The sequence below is a fragment of the Odocoileus virginianus genome, chromosome 21 (assembly GCF_023699985.2).
Source record: "Odocoileus virginianus isolate 20LAN1187 ecotype Illinois chromosome 21, Ovbor_1.2, whole genome shotgun sequence".
Taxonomy (NCBI): Eukaryota; Metazoa; Chordata; class Mammalia; order Artiodactyla; family Cervidae; genus Odocoileus; species Odocoileus virginianus.
Genome location: NC_069694.1, coordinates 28,216,936 through 28,237,991, shown reverse-complemented (window position 1 = coordinate 28,237,991; position 21,056 = coordinate 28,216,936). Strand labels below are relative to the sequence as shown.

General features: G+C 40.5%; 1 protein-coding gene across 7 annotated transcripts in view; it reads left to right on the top strand.

The window, feature by feature from the left end:
- The window catches only part of FAM13A (family with sequence similarity 13 member A), a 363,870-nt gene that overhangs the window by 310,623 nt on the left and 32,191 nt on the right, over nucleotides 1-21,056 (top strand). For all 7 annotated transcript variants that reach the window (XM_070452134.1, XM_070452131.1, XM_070452129.1 and 4 more), the window contains 3 exons: nucleotides 10,360-10,436; nucleotides 10,797-10,839; nucleotides 20,143-20,290. In XM_070452134.1, the coding sequence (XP_070308235.1) occupies nucleotides 10,360-10,436; nucleotides 10,797-10,839; nucleotides 20,143-20,290 (268 nt within the window). The remainder of the gene's footprint in view (nucleotides 1-10,359; nucleotides 10,437-10,796; nucleotides 10,840-20,142; nucleotides 20,291-21,056) is intronic.

Sequence of the window (21,056 nt, the reverse complement as noted above, 5' to 3'; positions counted from 1 at the left end):
AGAAAATAACTATATCTAGAGAGAATAAATTCAGGAATGAAGGCAAAATAAAGTCAGTTCTCAGATGAAGGAAAACTTAAGAGGACTACATACTTCCTATAAGAGAAGTGCTCAAGGGAGTTTTTCAGGCTGAAGGGAAATAATAGCAGAGGGAAACTTGGAACAGCGGAATCAAGGAAGAACATAAATGGTAAATGTCTCCTCTTAAGTTCTTTAAAATATGTGTAACTATTAAAAGCAAAAATTGTAACACACACAAAAAAAGAAAGTGAAGTTGTGCTTCTTAACTTCCTACTTACTTTTAAACTTCTATTTTAACTTTCCCCCACTCTCCTCCAAAACCTTCTCTTATTCCTTTTCAAGTTCTTTATACACTGACTAAACTTTTGTTTCTGGAAAACATATGTAATAGTATACCTTCTCTGTGCCAGGAAATGTGTCAGAATCTGGGGATACATCTGTGAGACAAACAGGCAGAAATCACTGCCCTCATGGAGCTTACATTCTAGTGGGAAAAATAGACAAAATCAAGATTTAAAAAGTCAACCATAAAATATATTACATAGTGATAACTATTAGTAAGAAAAATAAAGCAAAAAATGAGGATAGAAATTATAAATGGGCAGGGGTTACAATTTTAAATAGAGTTTTTAGATATGGCCTTCCAAGAATTTGAAATTTGAGTGTAAAGATCTAGAGGAAGTAAGGAAACAAACCATACTATCACAGCAGGTTTAGAGACCCCAAGAAAATCACTTATATGAAATATTAAGAAACTGCAAAGATACCATTATGGTTAGAAGAGAATGAGGAAAGTGAAAAAGATAATAGAAGGTGAGGAGAGAACAAATTAAGTAGGGCCTCATAGAACATTACAAAAACTCTGCCTTTAATCTGGGTGAGATGAGAATCTGTGTGAGGGTTCTAGGTAGAGCAGTGATGTGACTTACTGAAATTTGGTTTGACCACTGTGTTGAAAACAGATAGGACACAGCCAAGGGCAGAAACAGAGAAACCAGTTAGGAAATTAGTGCAGTAATCTAGGTGTGCGCTGATGATGGCATGAACTAAGGTGATCCTCAAGCCAGCACAAATTGCCTTGCAGGTTGCACGGTGCACTGCTGTGGGGACATTGTTCACAGTGACTAAAATGTCCCCCTAGAGTACTGTATTGCAGTCGTCACGAGGTAATAGTTGCTTTCTGGATATATTTTGAACATAGAATTGGTAAGATTTCCTGATATTACCTGCATAGTATGAAAGATAATGCCAAGGTTTTTGGCCTTGAGCAACTAGAAGGTTTGTGATACCAATTTACTGAGATGGAGAAGAGAGAAGTTTGGGAGATAGTATCATGGTTCAATGTTGGACATGTTTTTTGAGTTTGTTTGTTTGGCTATTCGCTGTCTTAGTTGCGGCATGCAAGATCTTTGATATTCATTGCAGCATTTGAACTCTTGGTTGTGGCATGTGGGATCTAGTTCCCTGACCAAGGATCGAACCCAGAGTATTTGAAGTCAGTATACTAGATGAAGTAATCAAGGATGTGAGTTTGAACAGAAAAGGGAAGTGACCTCAGGGACCATGAGCCCTGAGGCCTATGAACATGTAGAGGATGGGGAGATAACAGGGTACCAGTAGAGGAGACTTAAGAAGGAGGCAACAGCGAAGAAGGAGAAAATGAGGTGTGTTTGATGTTTTGGAAGCCAAGTGAACCAGATCTCTAGCTGGAAAGAAGGTCAGATGGTTAACCAAGTAGAACAGTGAGAGTTTAGCCATTGGAATTAGCAAGCTGGAAATCACTCAATAAGAGCAGTTTTGATGGAGCTATGGGGGCAAAGCATTTTCCAGAGAAAATGAGAGGAGAGGAACTGAAGAGTTTGAGTGATAATTTTACAGTGATCTCGCCAGCCCATAACACAGCCAAAGAGACCTAAAAAGAACATCTTGCAGATTAAGAATCTCTAGAGTGGGAACTGTCTGTGTACTTTGCCTTGTCCTTTTCCCTTTTGAACTATCATGAGCAGCAGAGACCAAGAGACTGCAGATAGTTGCAAACTCAGAAATTAGTGGTAGTGAGCGGCATTGAGTGCTGTGCCTTATCTCTAATGACTGCTGTGGTCAGAACCTTCTGCTCTCTTCTGGCACCGCCAGCTCACACCTGTGCTCTTCAGCCTCTCTCTGATGGAAACCTTGTGCCCTCGTTTGCCTTTGAACAGCTAAGACAGCAAGCTTTTGTTTCAGTGACTTCCCGCTTTCCTGCTTCAGAATTTCTCTAGATCTCTACCCATTTTCTTAACCTGCTCAAATGATAACGGTTTTTCTAAAATCTAAGATTAAGTATCCTTGAAAATTAGGTTTTCTGCATCCATCTCTCCACCTCTTGTACGTGTACAAACATATACACACTCATTCACTCACTCACTCATGCACTTTTCATTGCTTCCTCACCACTAGCTCATTTCTGTTGGCCTAGAAAATGCCTCTATCTCAGAAACATTCTTTCTAGGGCACAATTTAACAGTTTGAATCAAAAGCTATAATTCAGTTGCTGCTGCTGCTGCTAAGTCACTGCAGTCATGTCCAACTCCGTGCGACCCCATAGACAGCAGCCCACCAGGCTGCCCCGTCCCTTGGATTCTCCAGGCAAGAACACCGGAGTGGGTTGCCATTTCCTCTCCAATGTGTGAAAGTGAAAAGTGAAAGTGAAGTCGCTCAGTCGTGTCTGACTCTTAGCTACCCCATGGACTGCAGCCCACCAGGCTCCTCCATCTATGGGATTTTCCAGGCAAGAGTACTGGAGTAGGGTGCCATTGCCTTCTCCATAATTCAGGCAGTTCATCTAATAATCCTACCCCTGCTCTTCTGCTCTGGAGACAGCATTGTACATATGGAAAGGACCAGAAGTACTGATTTGCTCACCACATGGTTGTCTATAATCATGGAGAATTAGAAGCAATTTAAATGTTCAAAAGTAGGAGACCAGATAAGTAATATTTGTATGTCAATTCAATAAGATATTATGCATCAAATAAAAATTATGGTTCTGAAGACTATGTAATAAAGTGAAAAATGTTCAGCAAAAGTGCTTTGCATATACTATCAATTTTAATCCTCCCAATAACCCATGAAGTAGTAATTATTATTGTTAATATTCTCATTCTGAACATGAGGAAAATGAAGCACAGGAGATAAATAGCTGCCCAAGGTCACACATAAGTGGTAGAGCTTGGTTTCCGTGATACTCTCCCTCAATGTTAAAAAGTAGGTTATGAAGCAGTATATATAGTGCATGCATTTATGTGTGAATATATGTATATAAATATGTTCCTAGAAAAAAAGACAAAGGAAATACACCTAAAATGGTTGAACATAGTAATGTGGTGGTGATGGTGATGGTGGAAGTATTAGGGCCAATTTTTACTCCATCCAAAGAATATTTTCCAAATATTCTTTATGTGATTATATTAATGCCTTAATAAGCTATACATTTTATATATTTATAAAAAAAAACATGGTCTAGTAGCCCTCTTATTCATAAACAGCATCTATTTAATCTCACATACACCTTCTGAAATCATAGGCAGGGTTCAAGGAAGCAGCTTAGGTCTTACGCTCAGACGTGAATTTCAGCTCCAACTTTATCACTTAATAGCTATTCCAGGTGAGCAGTTACTCTGTAACATGGGAGTATTTCTATCTCTTTGTGGTTTTTTGTGATATTTAAGTGCAATGAAATGTGCTAAATAGGAAAAACTGAAAACAGTACCTATATAAGTTCTTTCTGCTCCCTCTGTTCTGATGGTCAATCTTTGCCCTTCATTTTGCCATCAAAAATTTTAAACAGTCTGCATTTCCAGTTCTTTCCATACTTGCTAATCAACTCCTGTAATTCAGATTCCACTCCCACTTCTGTGAAGAACCTCCTTTCTCTGTGTCACTGAATGAACGTGTGGCTGTTTCTGGTACGTTCAGACCACTGTGCTGTTGTTGGCTTGGTCCTTGGCCTCCTGCAGTCCTTGTGGTTCTTGATCCTCTGTCCCTTTTCCTCAGAAATCTTTCTCCCTTGACCACCAGGATGTTGATCTCTCTCTGTCCTCTTACCACAATGACCCTATTCCTCGTTGCTGTGTCCCTCACTGACTGGTTTTCCACAAGACATGCTTAGATATAAATGTTACACAGATTATCGCCTCATCCCTTGTCCATCAGCACTGCACCTGAGAGCTTCTCTACTGTGGTGTCAGAAGTCACCTCTTTGGAAATGACTTCCAAAGCAACACTTCCGTGATGCTCTGTGAAGCTCACCATAGACAGTACTTTCAGGTCAACATGTGAAAATCAAATGAATCATCTTTTCCTCCTTGGTCTCTTTTTCGCTTGGTGTACCCATCTGATTTCACAGGTCCTCATCTTCTTAGTCATTTTCTAAGACCTTTCCTTTTCCTTACCCCCAATCCTTCTTCCAGTGTTTGTCATGTGTCAAATCTAGTTGACTCTACCTTAAAAATATGCCCCCAACTCTTCCCTTTGTATTGCCATAGCCAAGGCGCTTTTTATAACTAATCTGTAATATCAGGGCAGCCGCCTAGCACATCTTCATGCCTCCACTCTCTCCTCCACCCCTTCCAAATCATTTTGCCTGTTTATAAGAACAATCATTTACCTAATGTTGAAAATCTCAACTCTTGGTTTTAATGCAATATAACCCAGCAAGAACTCCTGTCAAAAGCCACCTGACAGTGATTCACTGAGTGGTGTCAATGTAAGGTGAAAACAAAAACAAAAACCCACCATTTGAACTGCAGATGGAAACATATTCATTCCTTCAAACATACAATTAACTGTATGACAGGCACTGTTTCAAGCACAAAGGACAAAATGGCGACCCAAACAGACACACTGTCTGCCATCTGGAAGTCTACATTCTCAAAGGATGAGACAGATAAGAAACAAACCAACATTTAGTCAGATGGCAGCACATGCTGTGGAGAGAAGTGAAGCGGGGTGAATCAGATGGGGTGTGGGTGGGAAGCCGAGGATGGACATTGAGCAGATTGAGTCTTCAGGTCGAGCGTTGCTGAGAATGGCGCTTATGCAGGGACCTGTGAGGGAGTGAGCCTCGGGATATCTGAGGAGAGACTATCCAGGCAGAGGGAGAACAGCCTTAGCCTTTGGAAGATGAGCGAAAGGCTCTCCTGGTCGGAGCAGCGTTGAGGGGGAAGTGTTGTGGGAGATGAGGTCAGGGGCAAAGCAGGAAGCCTGATCCCTTAAGGCTGTGTAGCCATTTTTAGATCTTTAGCATTTACCTCGAGTGAAGTGAGAAGCCGTTAGAGGATTGAGGAGAAGAAAGTAATTTTCTGAAGTACCTTTTGAAAGGATCACTCTGGCAACCGTATGGCACAGGAATAGTGAGGGCTGTTCAGATAGAACCTGTTTTTAAAATTAAGACAGTGTTAACAGTGTAACAGACTACAATTGGAGCAGTAACCAAATACAGAAGTGATGATGGCAAGGACCAGCACCTGTCAGTCACCATCCACCATTGTACCCCAGTGCCCAGCATAGGTCACCACTCACAAAAACTGTGTTTTAAGAAAAGTGAGCAAACGAATGGTTGCCATATCGTTTAGTGTGGTAGCTCAGGTGATCAAGAATCTGCCTGCAGTGCAGGAGACCTGGCTTCCATCCCTGGGTTGGGAAGATCCCCGGGAGAAGGGAATGGCTACCCACTCCAGTATTCTTGCCTGAAGAATCCCATAAACAGAGGAGCCTGCTGAGCTACAGTCCTTGAGGTCACAAAGAGTTGGACACAGCTGAGCAACTAATACTTACACTTTGTTTTTTAGGGTAACTTGGGTAACAAAATGACCCAAAATTCAATGCCTTGAACACCATCAAAGTCCTTTCTTCTGTGACAATCTAAAGCAGTTTAGGACTCAGGAGAGGAGTTAGAAGACTTGCTCCACGCAGAGTTTCAGGGACTCAGGCCAACTGCCTCTAGCTTCAGCAACTAGCTTCCAGAGCACTTGTGTTTTTCATCTGCATTCCAGCTCACAAGAGGAGAGAATAAGTGAGTGTCAAGGCATGAACCTTGTGAGGCAGCTTATTAGGCAGGCCTGGAAAGCATACATACAGCTTCTCACATCCTATTAAAGAGAAGCTAGTCACATGGCGCTATCTACCTGCCTGAGAGGCTTCAGATGTGCTCTCACTGGGCACGTGGCTCCTTCATCCCTGTGCAAGAAAGGTGGGATGGATTTGGGTGGACAGCTAGCAAGCTCTTCCTTAGGTGACCTCTTAGAGTACCAGGAATTTTTTTTGAATATGGATTAATTTATACAGGGAGGGATTGGGGGCAGGCGGAGAAGGGGATGACAGCGGATGAGATGGCTGGATGGCATCATTGACTCGATGGACATGAGTTTGAGTAAACTCTGGAAGTTGGTGATGGACAGGGAGGCCTGACATGCTGCGACTCATGGGGTCTCAAAGAGTCGGACACGACTGAGTGACTGAACTAAACTGAACTGAAGCCATAAAACGTGAAATGTACAAAAGAATACAAAAAAAATTTAAATTCACCATGAATCCTTTGTTAATGAGAATACATCAGATACCTTCTCTTATAGCTCAAGGCTAGAATAATGAACTTGTTTTGACTAGCAGTGTTGCATGTAGCCTTCAAACTGAGTTGTTTGTATATTGAGAGAAGGCGTTTTTTTAGTGTCCTCTGTAAAGACTTTGTCAGGCTTCTCCGGTGGCTCAGCGGTAAAAAATCTGCCTGCAATGCAGGAGACAGGGGTTCAATCCCTGGGTCAGGAAGAGCCCCTGGAGGAAGACATGGTAACCCACTCCAGTATTCTTGCCAGAAAAATCCCATGGGCAGAGGAGTAACTCAGACACAACTGAAGCGACTAAGCACAGCACACACACAGCATAAAGGCTTTGTCAGCATTTTATAGTTTTAGAAGCCAAATTTGTTTGTGCTCCAAGTGTTTTCAAGTATTTCAGTAATCAAACAGGTTTGAGCCTAGCTGTCAATGCCAAAACAGAGAAGGGGCCAGGGGGAAGAACTGAAAGTGAGCTCCACAGTCTAATTTTTTCAAAGCTTTTGCTCTTTATAGATTTTAGGTCATTTTTATAATTGAGGAGCGTGGTTCTTAAAATTCAATTTCTTCTGACACCCCCAAGTCGTCAAAGTAAATTATAGAAATTTTGTATGTTTTCAAAAGTCTCTATGAGGCAGAACTAGATTTATCTATCTTTTTTAGTGCAATTCTAAAAGCAGTTTTATCAATTATACTTAAAGATATAATCTGCCCTTTGCTGTTTCTTAAAATTATCTATTACCTTTAAAAGATACCAACTTTAGAAAACTAAAATTAATCCAATAAGACATGATGTTTTATAAGAGTTCTTTTACTTCAAACTTTATTAAGTGAAAACATTAATGAACTACTGTTTTACCACACCTGGAGAAGCATTTGGCACATAAAACAGTTAAAACCCTTCAGAGGTCATTGAGCCGCTATTTTCTCATAAGACCAGCACTGTTAACAACTACAGAGCATTTGAAAGTCCAGTAGCATACTTGTCTTACAATGGAAGCTTTCTAAATTTCAGCCATTCATTTTGACCTGTCCATTCTATTTTCTCCTTTCCCCGTCTCATTGAAGTGGGGGAATGGCTGATCTATTTCTTAATCTTCCCTCCCCAAACCCTTAGGCAAAGAATAGAAGTTAGAATCTATAAAGTGTTTTGCACCCATGGAAAATAGGTACTTTTGTTATGTACTCCTAGATCTTTACTACCCTTGTTAGTCTCATTCTTAAAAAAATTGCTGTAGGTTGCCAATTGTAACACATTCTTCACATATTCCTGTTTCCAGAAGGTATAGGGGCAACCTAATTACTTTAGCAAAGGAACACTGTGTACTCGCATGCTGCTTTGGTGAAAGCAGACTATGAATATTCAGTAGTCTCAGATGTGTGGAAGACAACATGAAAACTGGAATTATTACAAAGCTTTAGAGAGAAATACTGAACAATTTTGAAAGTCACCCTTTGTCAGTTACATCTGTAGAAACTCAGGTCCTTAGAGAGTTGTTAAGCATACAGATCAAACATTTTTTAAAAAGTGGAGTAGGCGAGAGAGTTGAAGTTACAACTTGTCTTAACCCTGAAAATCAGCTAAACTTTCTCACATTTCACACCTGCTTTTTGCAAAACTTTCTATTGTAAAACATAACTATTTATTTTCTGTAATTCTCAAAGCCTATGTTGATTGTATCTTGGTTCTTTCTGTTTTGGGGGAAAAAAATCAATCTTCTAACATTCTGCTAACTGAAATATCTTTAAATTTATATTATAGTTTATTTTATGTTCTTTCTGAATATATCTTAGCCTCCCACCTGAAGATTTTTATTTCTTCTGAAATAGTTATTTGCATATAATTATGAAGGTATTTCATGGAAGTGTTTTAAAGTGATCCGAAGGTAGAGGGTTGTGCTTTCCCTAGGAATTCATCTTTCAGCGCTTCAGGGAAATTTAATACTATTGCATTAGATCTTACACTAAAGATTTTGATACTCTGTTGAAGATTACCAGTGCGAACAAAGATTCTTTGTCAAAGATGGATCGCTCTTAATCAGGAAAATCACATTCCAGTAATAAGAGCAACTATGCTCTGGCTTAATGAGAGCCATTTTAGAGAAGCCTCTTCTAACTCAAACTTTAGAGGTATAAACATGTACATATTATTGAATGTTTATATATATATATATATATATTTAAATTTCTCAGATCCATTCTAAAATTATCTGTGTAAATTATCTAAACATGTAAATGGGTATGCAGTAATGGCAGACACAAACACTGTCTTACCAGTTCCTGGGACATCATCTTAACTATGGGCCAATAGTAGTAATATATTTCCTTGGAGATGTCACAGTTTTAGAAATCATAATACCACCAACAGCTAATATTCACTAAATCTATGAGACATTAATTTAATACTTTACACGTATTACCTCATTTAATCCTTACAACCACCCTATGTTAAGTATTGTTGCCACCCCCATTTTACAGCTGAGGAAACTGAGAGTCAGTACGATCTTAATAGATCCTACAGTTAATAAATGATGGAGCTAAGATTCAAACCCAAACATTCTGACTCCAGAGCCACTATTAATAACTCTTATGATATGTTGTCTCCCTTGTTCTTATACTTGATGGAACCTAGGGTTTTAAACTTTTAAGAATTGCAGACAAGTTGACCATACCACCATAAATGGAAAATAATTTATCCACCTACCAAGCCCAAGATTAGCTATCTACTCTATATGCTTGTTTTGTGGAGATTTTTGTATATCTCAATTTCATAGGATCACTGTGAACCTTAATTCAATGTATTTTGCAGTGGATTTTTCATAGTGGAAGATTATAAATATGTAGATGAATGCATGTTGCTTCAATGTGTTATTTCAACAACATAGAATACATGGATTGTACTTAATAGTCTTTTAATGCAGAAATGAATCTTTGAGTTCAATGAAATTCGGGTCCAAATCTCCAAGGCAGCTTTGTGTTTGAGTCTACCAAATGCAAACGTGCACTTGTTTGCATATTTGTAATCTTCCTGCATGGGGACGGCTTACTTTGTGCTCAGTCACCTGAGCTGTATTTAGAAACTGCTGGCTGTTTTCACAGAGGCAGTCTAAAAATCTTACTAATATGCCTCCCGATAAGTGTTAAGCCCTCTCCATCAGTCTGAAATACATGCTACTTGAAGTTTCCTGTTTATTTTTTTCCATCTTGGCTCATATAAAGATTAACACTAAATATCACAGAAGAAAAGGCTCTTAAGTTAACTCCATGTCTTTGTGATGACTATTTTGCAGTTTAATACAAGCTGCATATCACCTCAGATCAACAAGAAACACTGAAAAGATGTTAAACAGGCAATGAATGTGACATTGGTTCCTGTTTACATTAGAAGTCAGATTCCTCGGGTCTAGTTCTAATGCTGCCCTAATATTCTGAGAGTCTGGGTTTTGCTCTATTTAGCTATAAAATGTGGATAATACCTAACAGGAACGTTATAGGCCATAATGACCATTTCTGTGCTGCTGTCAGATGTCTTTGTTAATGGAATGATGAAGTTCAATATACAATTTTATGCCAGCGGTGTATAATAAAGTGTCATAATTTTACTAATTTTAACAAAGTTGGGAATCTGAGGACTAGAATTAATTAACATCTACTTATTATCTGATGTTCTATCTTAAAGAAAGAAGGGTCGGTTGTTATGTCCTTCTTACCATTACTACTGGACAACAATTGGTTTGCTTTGTTACAGAACATGGAAAATCTCAATCCCCCACCATCTCATGAGAGGACTGGATCTGATCATGTTGAACTGATGTCTGATGGAAGGTAATTTTAAGAGTTTTCTCCTAATGCCATTTATAAGAATGTGAATAAATGTTTTTTTCACTTAGTGCAGTGTGCATTAAAAGAACTAAAAACATGAAATTAACAAACTCTATATTTACCGACAGCATTTTATAGCAAGGAAAATGCTTTAGGATGGGAAAATCTACTATGGTGCTATTAAAGATAGATAACCATATTCATGTTTTGTGTTGTTTCTAGTTTTTAATTTTTTGTTTTGTTTTTTAATTTCATAAGAATTTTATTTAGAGCTACTGAACTTCTAAAACAAGTAAAATTATAATTTCAATGAATGAGAAACATTATTGCAAAACAGAATGACAGTTTGTATTTTGTTTGTAGCAGAGAAAATGAAAAGGACAGCAGACAGATCCAGCATTTTGAGGTGAGTATCTACCAAGTAAGATTGTGACTGTGACAGGACTGTTCTTATGTTCTTGAGAGTCCCTGTGAATATTTATTGGCTTATCAATAAGAGGTGGATAAGATTAAGTGACAGGACTTTGGTTGTTGAGAAAGGCAAATACTGAGACATAAAAATTCCTTGAGAAATCCTAAGAACTCTCTCTATTCTTTTGGGCTTTTTTGAATTCTTTTATTTGACTTGGGAAGATAAACTTTAATGCCAGAGAGATTTCTCCTTAGATTTTTACATAAAATAAGACAAAATGAAAGCCAAACTACTGGTTTGATTTTCCATGAATTCAAGCATTTTTTTTAAGTGATTGAAACAGGTAATAGTGAATCGTAGTGGATTTGTCACAGAGGTGATTTCATTAATTTTCAAATTAGCATAAAATCATTTCAAGTTATTAAATCCAATTCTTTCCCTGAGTTTTGTATCTTGTTTTAAGTAAATGACGGGGAAAATAATGTCTAACTCCCTTCTATTGTCTGTGTCTTAAAGTTTCGGTGACTTTCCCAGCTTCCCTGTTGTCCTCTGATGACACTGCCTTCCTGACCCAAGTATTTTATTTCCTTTGCTCCCAATGCTGGCTTCCATTCAGTGTGCTGAGCTTCATTTTTCATTCATGCTTGTGTATATAATTCGCTACTTCCAAATGCTTCCAACTGCACCTTCAGTCTTATGATCACCTTTCTTTTTGGCAAGAATTAAAGCAATTTTCAACATGTTCTTGGATTCTGGCTCTTGATATGTTAATTATGCATAGAATCCCCCCTCTAACTACTGATTCCTAATCTTTTCCGGGCAGTAACCTAACTCACTGATGGGTTGTTCAGTAATATATATATTGAGTCCTACTATGTGCAGGTAGTGTGCCAGGAGCTGGGATGTAATAACTGCTGCAGTTCCTACCTCCATAAAGTTTTCCAATCTAGAAAGTTAAGAATTCGAAAGCTATGGATCCGCTTCTGAGAAAAATGCACACTTATGTTGAATTTGGTATAAAATTGCTGGAAATGAATGGCCACCTGGCACAACCACCCCCCAATTCTCTAGATTCCTCATATTTCCTCTTTGTCATCTGTCACAGGCACTTCTTCATTAACCCAGCCAGACAATAGGAGGGGAGGCTTCTCCCTGACTTCACAGCGTCTGAGCCACTGCTTTCATCTTTTATTTCCAACTCCTTTATGCATCCTTCCTTGGGACCCAGGCAAAAAGCAGACCTTCTTTCTAGTCTCTAGTCACCGTTTTTCAGAGCACAGTGTCCCCGTGATACTGTTTTAGTTTCCTTCTGTTTCATCCTTTTTCTGCTCCCTTCCTCTGCTCACAACAAGCACCTACTCATCATGCCATTGAACATTATTTTAAAGAAAATGGCTTTGCCAGCCTCCTGGAGAGGTATTCTCAGTTCTCCCCTTTTCTGCCTCTTATCTTTAGGAAATAAAAGGGTAGAGAGCAGCCTTTGGGATGAACTGTGTAACATTAACTCATAAATTCCAAGTGGCACCCAAACAAATGCGTGCTGAACTCCGTTTGTCTTGGTGTTTTTGTGGACAGCTCTCACGGCAGATGCATCACAGGGAAAGAATCTCAAACCTTTCTTCCGTGAGCCAGGAACTATTCTTACATGTGTTGCCCATGTGTATTTACCAATCAGCACCTAGCCCACCGTTGGCACTTCTGAAGCACTCACTATTAATAATCATTGTCATCATGGTCGTTTCAGCGAGGAGATAAAATTAGGCAGTGAGTTAAAATCCAGACTAAGCTCTCCATGTCATCCTTCTTTCACAACTGCACCAATGGAGGGGAAAAAGGCATCACTCCACGAGATGAGGATTCTGTTTCTACTCATGATGGCATGTGTTTCCTTCACTGAAAGATACTTTATTATTGATGAAGGACTGTGAAAGATCTGACTTCCATTTTTAAACCTCTTTCCCTTGCTTACAGTCTATTATAATTTCCTACATTTTAATATATGTAGCACTTTCTAAAACTTATGCAACTCAAATTGTCTGATTTTCTGGTAATACTGCAGTAATTCCTAAATTTCAGAAATGAAAAGTGAGTCTAGAGGTTGGTTACCCCTCCTAGAATTCTGTTTAGCTGGTATTTTTTTTTTTCACTCTCCTATAACATCAGATTTACATGCCCACTATGAATGGATATGGTAATGTTCCCAGTTTCATTTCCCATTAAGGCAGATATTGTCCTCATTAATATTGCCCTTTTAATTTTCCCGTGTAAATGCTCAGCTTCGTAGAAGACAACACAACAAATGACAGCTATGGCAGAAAGGTGATCTGTCTTTCTTGTTTGATGAGTATTTTCATTAGAATGAGAAATGTTAACCTTTAGTCTCAGAAATGCTCCTCAGAGGGATACACAGACAGGGAAAGGCCATCTTAGAGTCTGCTGCTCAAAGGCAAATGCAGGCACAACTGTGACTTTATTTTTTAAATAATCATTTTAAAGCCTTAGGTATGTTTTTGTTTGAAGGCATGTATTGAAAAGTAAACAGGTCAATCCTTTGTTGCATGTCTTGTTAATTTCTTTTACCTATACACATAATCTTACCCAAAAGGAGACTCTGCTGAGGTCTAATATGGTCAGTGATGAATTTCTTAAAATGGTTTGTATTAAAATTCGTTTAGTGACACATTGGCAATGGGGGAAAAAAATGTTAGAGTCACTTCAGAGTGCCAAAATTTTAATTGTGATTTCTTCAGCTAAGTTTTGGAAGGGTTGATGTTTTTATAAAATAGGATGATATGTGCTGGACGAAATAGGATGACACGTGCAAGAGCTGAAGCCCCCTGTTCCCTGAGCATGTGGAGTTTAAAGACTTTGTTCTCTTGTTTGTTTTTAAACTCATTTGACAAGTGGAAGTATCCAGGAGAGAGGTCGTCCTTAAAAATAACAATTTCTAGATTCTGGAAGATAACCCTGAAAGAACAGGTTTTCAGAGTTCTGTGGAGTTTATGCTTTATGTTTCAGCTTGATTCCTTCTGACAAGCTAATTTCTATTGTTGAAGTATTTCATGTTTCCATATAAAATCCAGAACAGTAAAATGATAACCTTATATTTAATCCTTTTGTCAGAAGAGCAAATCATGTAAAAGTTTTTAATTATGTGGAAGAGTATGATATTATCTGGGAGAGGTCATTATAGTCAGAAGTTGAAGGTTAATGAAGTGTTAAATTCCTTCAAGATATTTTTACATTCTTTATGCTTTCTAAGCCTACTGCTTAGAAGAGCTTAGAAGCATACCTTTGATAACAAACAGGACATTCATAATAAACAAAAGACTATTTCCCTTTTTCTTATCCTGCTTCAAAAAAAAGAGAGGAGAAAAGATAAGCATAAAGAAAAGATAATCAAGCATGAGAATTAATATTAGTTATCACAGGAGCTTAAGTGAAGGCTTGTATTTGCATTGAGAAGGTTTGAGATAAATTCTGAAATATCCTCATCAACAAGTATTTATGAAATGGATGACTCTGTTCTTTCAGCCTCACTGTATTTCATGGAAGCTTTAGGGTTTTGGAGAAGGGAATGACAACCCACTGCAGTATTCTTGCCTGGAAAATTCCATGGACAGAGGAGCCTGGCTGGCTACAGTCCATGGGGTTGCAGAGTCAGACATGACTGAGCACCAGTACTGGTTTTGAAACTAGAACCAGAAAGATTTGAAAAGCTCTGTTTGTTTAGATTCACTTCCAATTCCATCCAGTCTTGAAAGGCTACTGAAGCTTGGTAATTCCCATGAATTTGGGGAATTTGTTATGTTTATTTTCCTTTCTTGTCAGGCCAAACAGTAAATGTTTACACTTCATGTGGCTCTCCTGTTAACTTCTGTGGTTCCTTCCTGTGCACACTGCCTTGTGGAGGGCGCTGATACTGTCCTTCCCGTCTGGCGAGCTGTCCTGCCACTTCTATCCAAATCCTGTGCAGGTAGGGAGAAGGGGTGGAACAAACATTCACCAGTGATTTGAGGCCAGGAAAGAAGCGGAGGGCGGCAGAAGATGAGATGGTTAGATAGCTTCACCGACTCAATGGACATGAGTCTGAGCAAACTCTGGGAGATAATGAAGGACAGGGAAGCCTGGCGTGCTGCAAGCCATGGGGTTTCAAAGAGTCAAACGTGGTTGAGCGACTGAACAACTACAAGAAGGAGCAGGATGAGTGACGTCCGGCCAGGCCCAGCCAGACAGGGGCAAGTCTTAACAGGAGTCAGGTGGATAGACTGGTAGTTATTGGCTCCTTGACCTGACCGTGGAATGTAAACTGTGGCCCCAGGCTAGGTGATCTCTCCCCGTTTGCTCCCTAGCATCCTTTGCTTTTCTTCTATAACATGCATGTGACTTGGAGCTTATATGATCAGTGAATCCCTTCCACTCTGAATCCCCTGTCGTGTTAATTATTGTAATTCCAGTGCCTAGCACATAGTATGTGCTCAATAAACACTTCCAAATGAATGAATGGGCAAGGGAGGTAGTGTATAAATGGAATTAGCATTTCTTCTACAGTTATGACAAGCTAACTCTTTTTACACTCCATATTTTTCCCTTTATCTTCCCAACTGTTTAAAGTTATGGTCCTGTATTAGAGAAGAAGAATCTCAAATACAACGTTTACTCATTGAAGATCTTGCTGCTGGTCACCTGTGTTTGAACTAAGATCTCTAACTCTAAAACCCATATCTGCCATGCAGTGTTGTCTCTCCTAAGAGCCAGTCACTCAGTTTATTTCATCACATGAATATTTAGCATATTTTCATACAGTGCCATGTTTGTGACAGGGTTTCGTGTGTGAGAGCACAAGGATCTCTGAGTTGAAAATTATGAAATGAATGCATTTACCCTGATTTAACTGAAGATACAATTTGGGTAAACAATGAAAGTTGAAACCAAAAGATATTCTTGGTTTTTAAGACTTTCCTTGGCATTTGCACATTAATGATCTAATAGGAGAAACAGGCAATCACGTAGACAGACACAATGCTCCATGATAAGACTACTAGAGCGTGGGAAACAACCCGGCAAGTTGCCTCATGAGACAAGGCTGGCAGATATTTGAAGTAAGAGGAGTTTTTGGCTCATGTGTTGCTACAAAGCAGTGTCCTTACTCCATGCACATGTATACCTGGGTCCACACCATCAGCCCCCTCTGCAAACACCAGCAAGGTGACCTTGTGAGCAGAAATTGGGAATCAGGTCTCCAGGTACTGCAGCAGACGAGAGAAAGAGCCCCCTGGAGGACTGGTCAGAGTACAGTAGCCCAGGGCCATGCCTGTAAATGTGCTGGTGAGCGAGCCCTGCCAAGTCTACCCACGGCTGTGTGAGCTCGTGTGGGTTTATGAAGGACACCTCCCTCCCTTGCTGTGCAGAAAATCAGCCAGGGAGTCTGGAAGTTCATGTATATCAAGCTCATGTATGTATAGGTCTTCAGTGTGAGTGACGCCCTGTTATTTATGGCACAGTCCACATTCTTGACTGCAAATCCAAGGACCTCTTTGCTCTTCCTAAACATACACAAGATGACCATGCCTCAGGGCATTTGCACTTGCTTTCCTTCTTCCTGGAATACTCTTCCCTCAAAGAGTGTCTCCTTTGTGTCTCTGCTCACATGCCACCTTATTGGAAAGGCCTTCCCTGGCTACCCAATGTGAAATAGCAGGCCATGGCCCCTAGCTTCAGCATCCTCCTTACCCTGCTGTATTTTTCTCTGTAGTCTGCGTCACTACTTGACTTCTTTTTCTTTATTAACTGTCCTCTTCTGTAAGATTCATTAGGACAGAGATTCATTTGGGCCACTGAAGTTTCTCCAATGTCTAAAAAACCGTCTAGCATGTGATAAGCTCTCAAAATGATTTCTTAGAGGAATGACTAAATAAATTTTTTCTTTGTATCTCTAGCACCTGATGTATAATAGACAGCCCTATTACATGTATATAATATGTAATGAATACTATTATAATTGAATGGTGGGAGTTTAGTCGCTAAGGGGTGTCCAACTCTTGCAACCCCATGGTCTGTAGCCCACCAGGCTCCTCTGTCCATGGGATTGTAATTGAATAAACTAGTAAGGTTTAGACCTGATTCTCTTTGTTAGAATAATAGAGTCCTGTGAAGGCCGCCTATTCCAGTGTCCTACCTAGGGTGGCGCTCCCTCTCCTATATCCGTAGCTCCCAGACTTTGTGTGAACACCATGAAGGGCAGTAGCCCAATTCACGAGATAGTCCGCTGTTGCCTTGCACCAAAAGCTCCACCAGAGCTCCACAGAGCACAGTTGAGTCTGTTCCCCTAAATGTCAGCTCCTAAGTGCAGGGAGCTTGCACGTCTCGCACAGAGTCCGGGATAGAGTGGGTGCACCAAACCGGGTTGTTAAAGGAGTGGATAAACCCAGACATTTTAAAGAAAACAAAAACTTAGGGAAAATTTTCTAACTAATTAATTTCCAGTTATTTTTTTTTTTTACTTTGAAATTGATGCCAATTCAGATGTGGCAGTCATAAAAAGTACATGTTTTAAGTCAGCTTGTGTGTCTGTGGAATTTGGGGATTTCCCATGTGTTCTGTCAAGCATGCAGACCCTCAAGCTCTCTGAGGGGACATGGGGAGCAAAGCCAGCAGCTGGTGTGAGCAGAGGACACAGGTTGCCTGTGAGCCCCGCTCTAGGCCTGCAGGTGCTCCCAGCAGTGTGCATTCCCATGCCTAAGACATCAGCCTAGAAAATACACATTTCTCCATTACTAGTCTTTTTGTTTTGTTTTGTTTAAGTATTTGTTTGTTTGTTTCATTGTGTGGCTTGTGGGATCTAGTTCCCTGACCAGAGATGGAACCCAGGCCCCCTACAAAGCAAGTGTGGCGTCTTAGCCACCGGGCCACCAAGGAAGTCCCCTCGTCTGTTTTTTAAAATCCTTCAATGGCTTTCCGTTATCTACCACAGGATAAAATCCAAACTTAGCCCAGCATGCAAGGCCTCTGTCAGCCCAGCCTCTGCTCATCCAGCATGCGTATCATCTGTGCTGAAGGCTGGCACCCGAGCCTCGAGCAAGAGTGGCCCTTTTCTCTAATATTTTTTCCTAATGCATCTAAGACTCTGCCCTGCCTTCTGTTGTAGCACGTTTCTCCTTGAATTGCAGTTGCATAAGCCTCCTCTAACCCCTCTCTTGAGCGTTTTGAGAGGTAGCAATATTTTACTCATCTTCCTATGGTGCCTAAGAATAGTAAGAGGGATCACTTCCATTTGTGTGTCTGCCCCAGGCACCATGCTTAGAGGCCTTTTCTACCTCCTCTCAGATCTTCAAAGGAACCGTGCAAGATGGGTGTCATTAATGCCATTTTATAGTTTAGGAAATGGAGGCTCAGAGAGGTGAGACGGCTCAGCCAGGGCACCGAGCTGCTCAGTTGCTCTCCAATCCCAAGGCTGCCTGGGGGGACAGCTCTGTCTGCTCCGCCGCCTCACGGGGTCAGTGCTTCACAGATGTTCCTGGTAAAGAAAGTGCCGTACTTAGACCATGGAATCCCGGTTTTTATATTCTTCCCTTTCTTCTATCTCTGAGTATAACAGGTATTAGAGCTCTTTGTTAAGGAAATGTTTCTTTGCTATGTGAGCTTCTGACACATACACAAATGGTTGGTGACTAACTGATGCTGTAACTTTTAAAAAGCTGAGTGCCAGATTGGGTCCTTCAACATGGGTCTCATTAGGATTCAGCTCAGGGAACAAATGATTTTCGTGGCATAAATACCTAATCTGTGTGTGTGTGTGTGTTTCCCCAGTATAATAGACAAGCAGAATTTTTAAAGTGTCTTAAAGCCCCAGATTTACTTGGCATTTCCATCTGATTTTCATGAACTGATTGGTGATAATTCATTTTATCCCAAATGTGAAGAAAATGCTTCATTTCATGGAAATACAGTAGTAAAAGCCCTGACTATTCCCCTGGTGATATCAAAGTAGGTTGAATAGCTATTAAAAGGAGCTGGAAGTCCTAGTAGCGCTTTATTTTAAGCATAAGAACATTTCTCATACATTAACAGAATCATTTATGATTTCCAGATGTTTGGGTTTTTTTTTAATTTAATGATGATATATTTGCTAAAATAAATTTCCAGTTATTCTCAAAGAAAATCTTTTGTACAGATCTGTGCTACTGGAGAAATGTTTTTGTAAGGCAGCACTTTTGTTTACAATTTTGTGACAGGGGGAGTGTGACAATGGTTGGGTTTACTGGATGCCAAAAGAACAAGGTTAAAAAAGACTAAATTTCAGTGCATTTTTTAAAACATAAAATCACTTAGTTAAGATAGCCTTATGTTGAGGGGGAGTTTTCCCATCCCTCCGATGTCCTCGCCTGGTGCGGGTGCCACCAGTAAATAAAACCAAGGGTAGCTGAGTATTTAATATTCAGAGTAGATGAAATAGTAGGAAAATAAGTGACACTTGCATATTCGTAAGATATAAATTATGCTTTGCTGACTGGCCAGCTCTTGGCTTTTTACTTTAAAAAATATAAAAAGTCATGCTCTCTGTGTAATTTTGGCTCATTTCCAGAGTCCGTATTCCTTACTGCTAGCTGGTAGCTAGCAACACCCACCCCCCCCACTACCACCACCCGTGCTGTTTGAATTTGCGCAACAATGCTTGAATACCCAGAGCTCCTCCATAAATAGTCTGTTCTCCCCACACTGTGGCGAAAACAGTCACAGGAAATCTGGGAATGTGCAGCTAGCCCCGCTTAATTGCTCTAAGCCTGCAGGGCCAGCCGGAGAGCACGCGTGTGCACAGCCTCTGCTCCTGGCCCTGCAGGACTGTTTACCTAAGGGGCAAAGAAGGCTGCGTGAGAGAGACACCATGTTGCTGCTACAGCCTTAGCAACAGAGGCAGCTGAGTTTTGGGTTGTTGTTTACAGTCTGGAGAGCCATACTCCTTTAAGGAAACACAAACTCCTCTTCCCTCCTTCCTGGCCCCAGTCAGTTATCATCCAGTCTGTCAGCTGCCAGCAGTTATCAGGAAGAACAGCCCTCGGAAATGATCTTGTCTTTCTCCCAGAAGAAAAGTTAAAGGCGCGCAGATGGACAGTTGCTTTTTGCATGCAAGTGCCCAGCTAGCATCCAGGGGGCATCAGGCTATGATTCTGGTTTTCGTGCCGGGGACACCAGCAGCTGTGGCTTGGGAGGTTTTGTGCAGCAGGAGTGGAATTGCTGCAGACGTTTCTGGGTCTTGGTGAGCAGTAGGGATTCGAGGACATTGTGCTGTGGTTGCAGAGCCCCACAATGAAGATCCAGGAGCATCCCAGCCTGCCTGACAGCAAGCTGCAGAGGACTCCGGATGCTGATGACCAGCAGGAGAGCTTTGTGTCCGAAGTGCCTGAGCTGGACCTGACCGCACTGTGCGACCAGAAGAGCTGGGAAGGTAAGGTCATCAGATATTTGGATGGTTTAATACTGGAGAATCATATGTAAATTAGCAGGAAGGAGAAGCATGTTGGGTGCGTGGGTGAGCGCGAGAGCAGTGTATGCAGAAGTAGCCACATTTCTAAATGACCGAAAATCCTTCCCCTGACATGGGAATGTGTCACGTTCGGTGTTGCCAAGAGTGATTGCAATCTAAGAAGGAAACTGTGCTTGCTCTTTATTCTAGTGTCACCTTGCAGCCCCTTTTTTTTTCTTTCCGATTTACCAGGAGTGCGAAGATGTGAGTGCATTTTCCCTCTAGGAGTACCAAGCTCAGTAACACAGAACTGGTGTGCATTTTGGATTCGTTGTCAGTGTTACTGACCTTCCTCCTGCTACATGCCAACCCTCTACCTTCCTCATTAAATCTCCTCCCCATTTTTCAAGAAGAATACTTTTGATTTGCTTTGCTTCTATGTCTGTTTTTATGGATAAATTTTTAAAATCCAGGTTAGCAAACATAAAGAATCTGTTTACCAAAGAGAACACTGAATAAAAGTGCTTCATATTGAAAGCCTGTAATGTAGTTCTTGAGACTGGTCTTCCTAGAGATCTTTGACAGATATGTTAGACATTTATCTCTGCAGAAGAGGAGGGTATCTTCATCTTCTCAAAACTGTATTTCAGGGAGGATATGCAGTAGTCTTTCAAGCTGATCCATATGTCTGCATCCAGACATGTATCAGAGTGTCTCCATAATAAGTGCCCATCTGCCTCTAGACGGT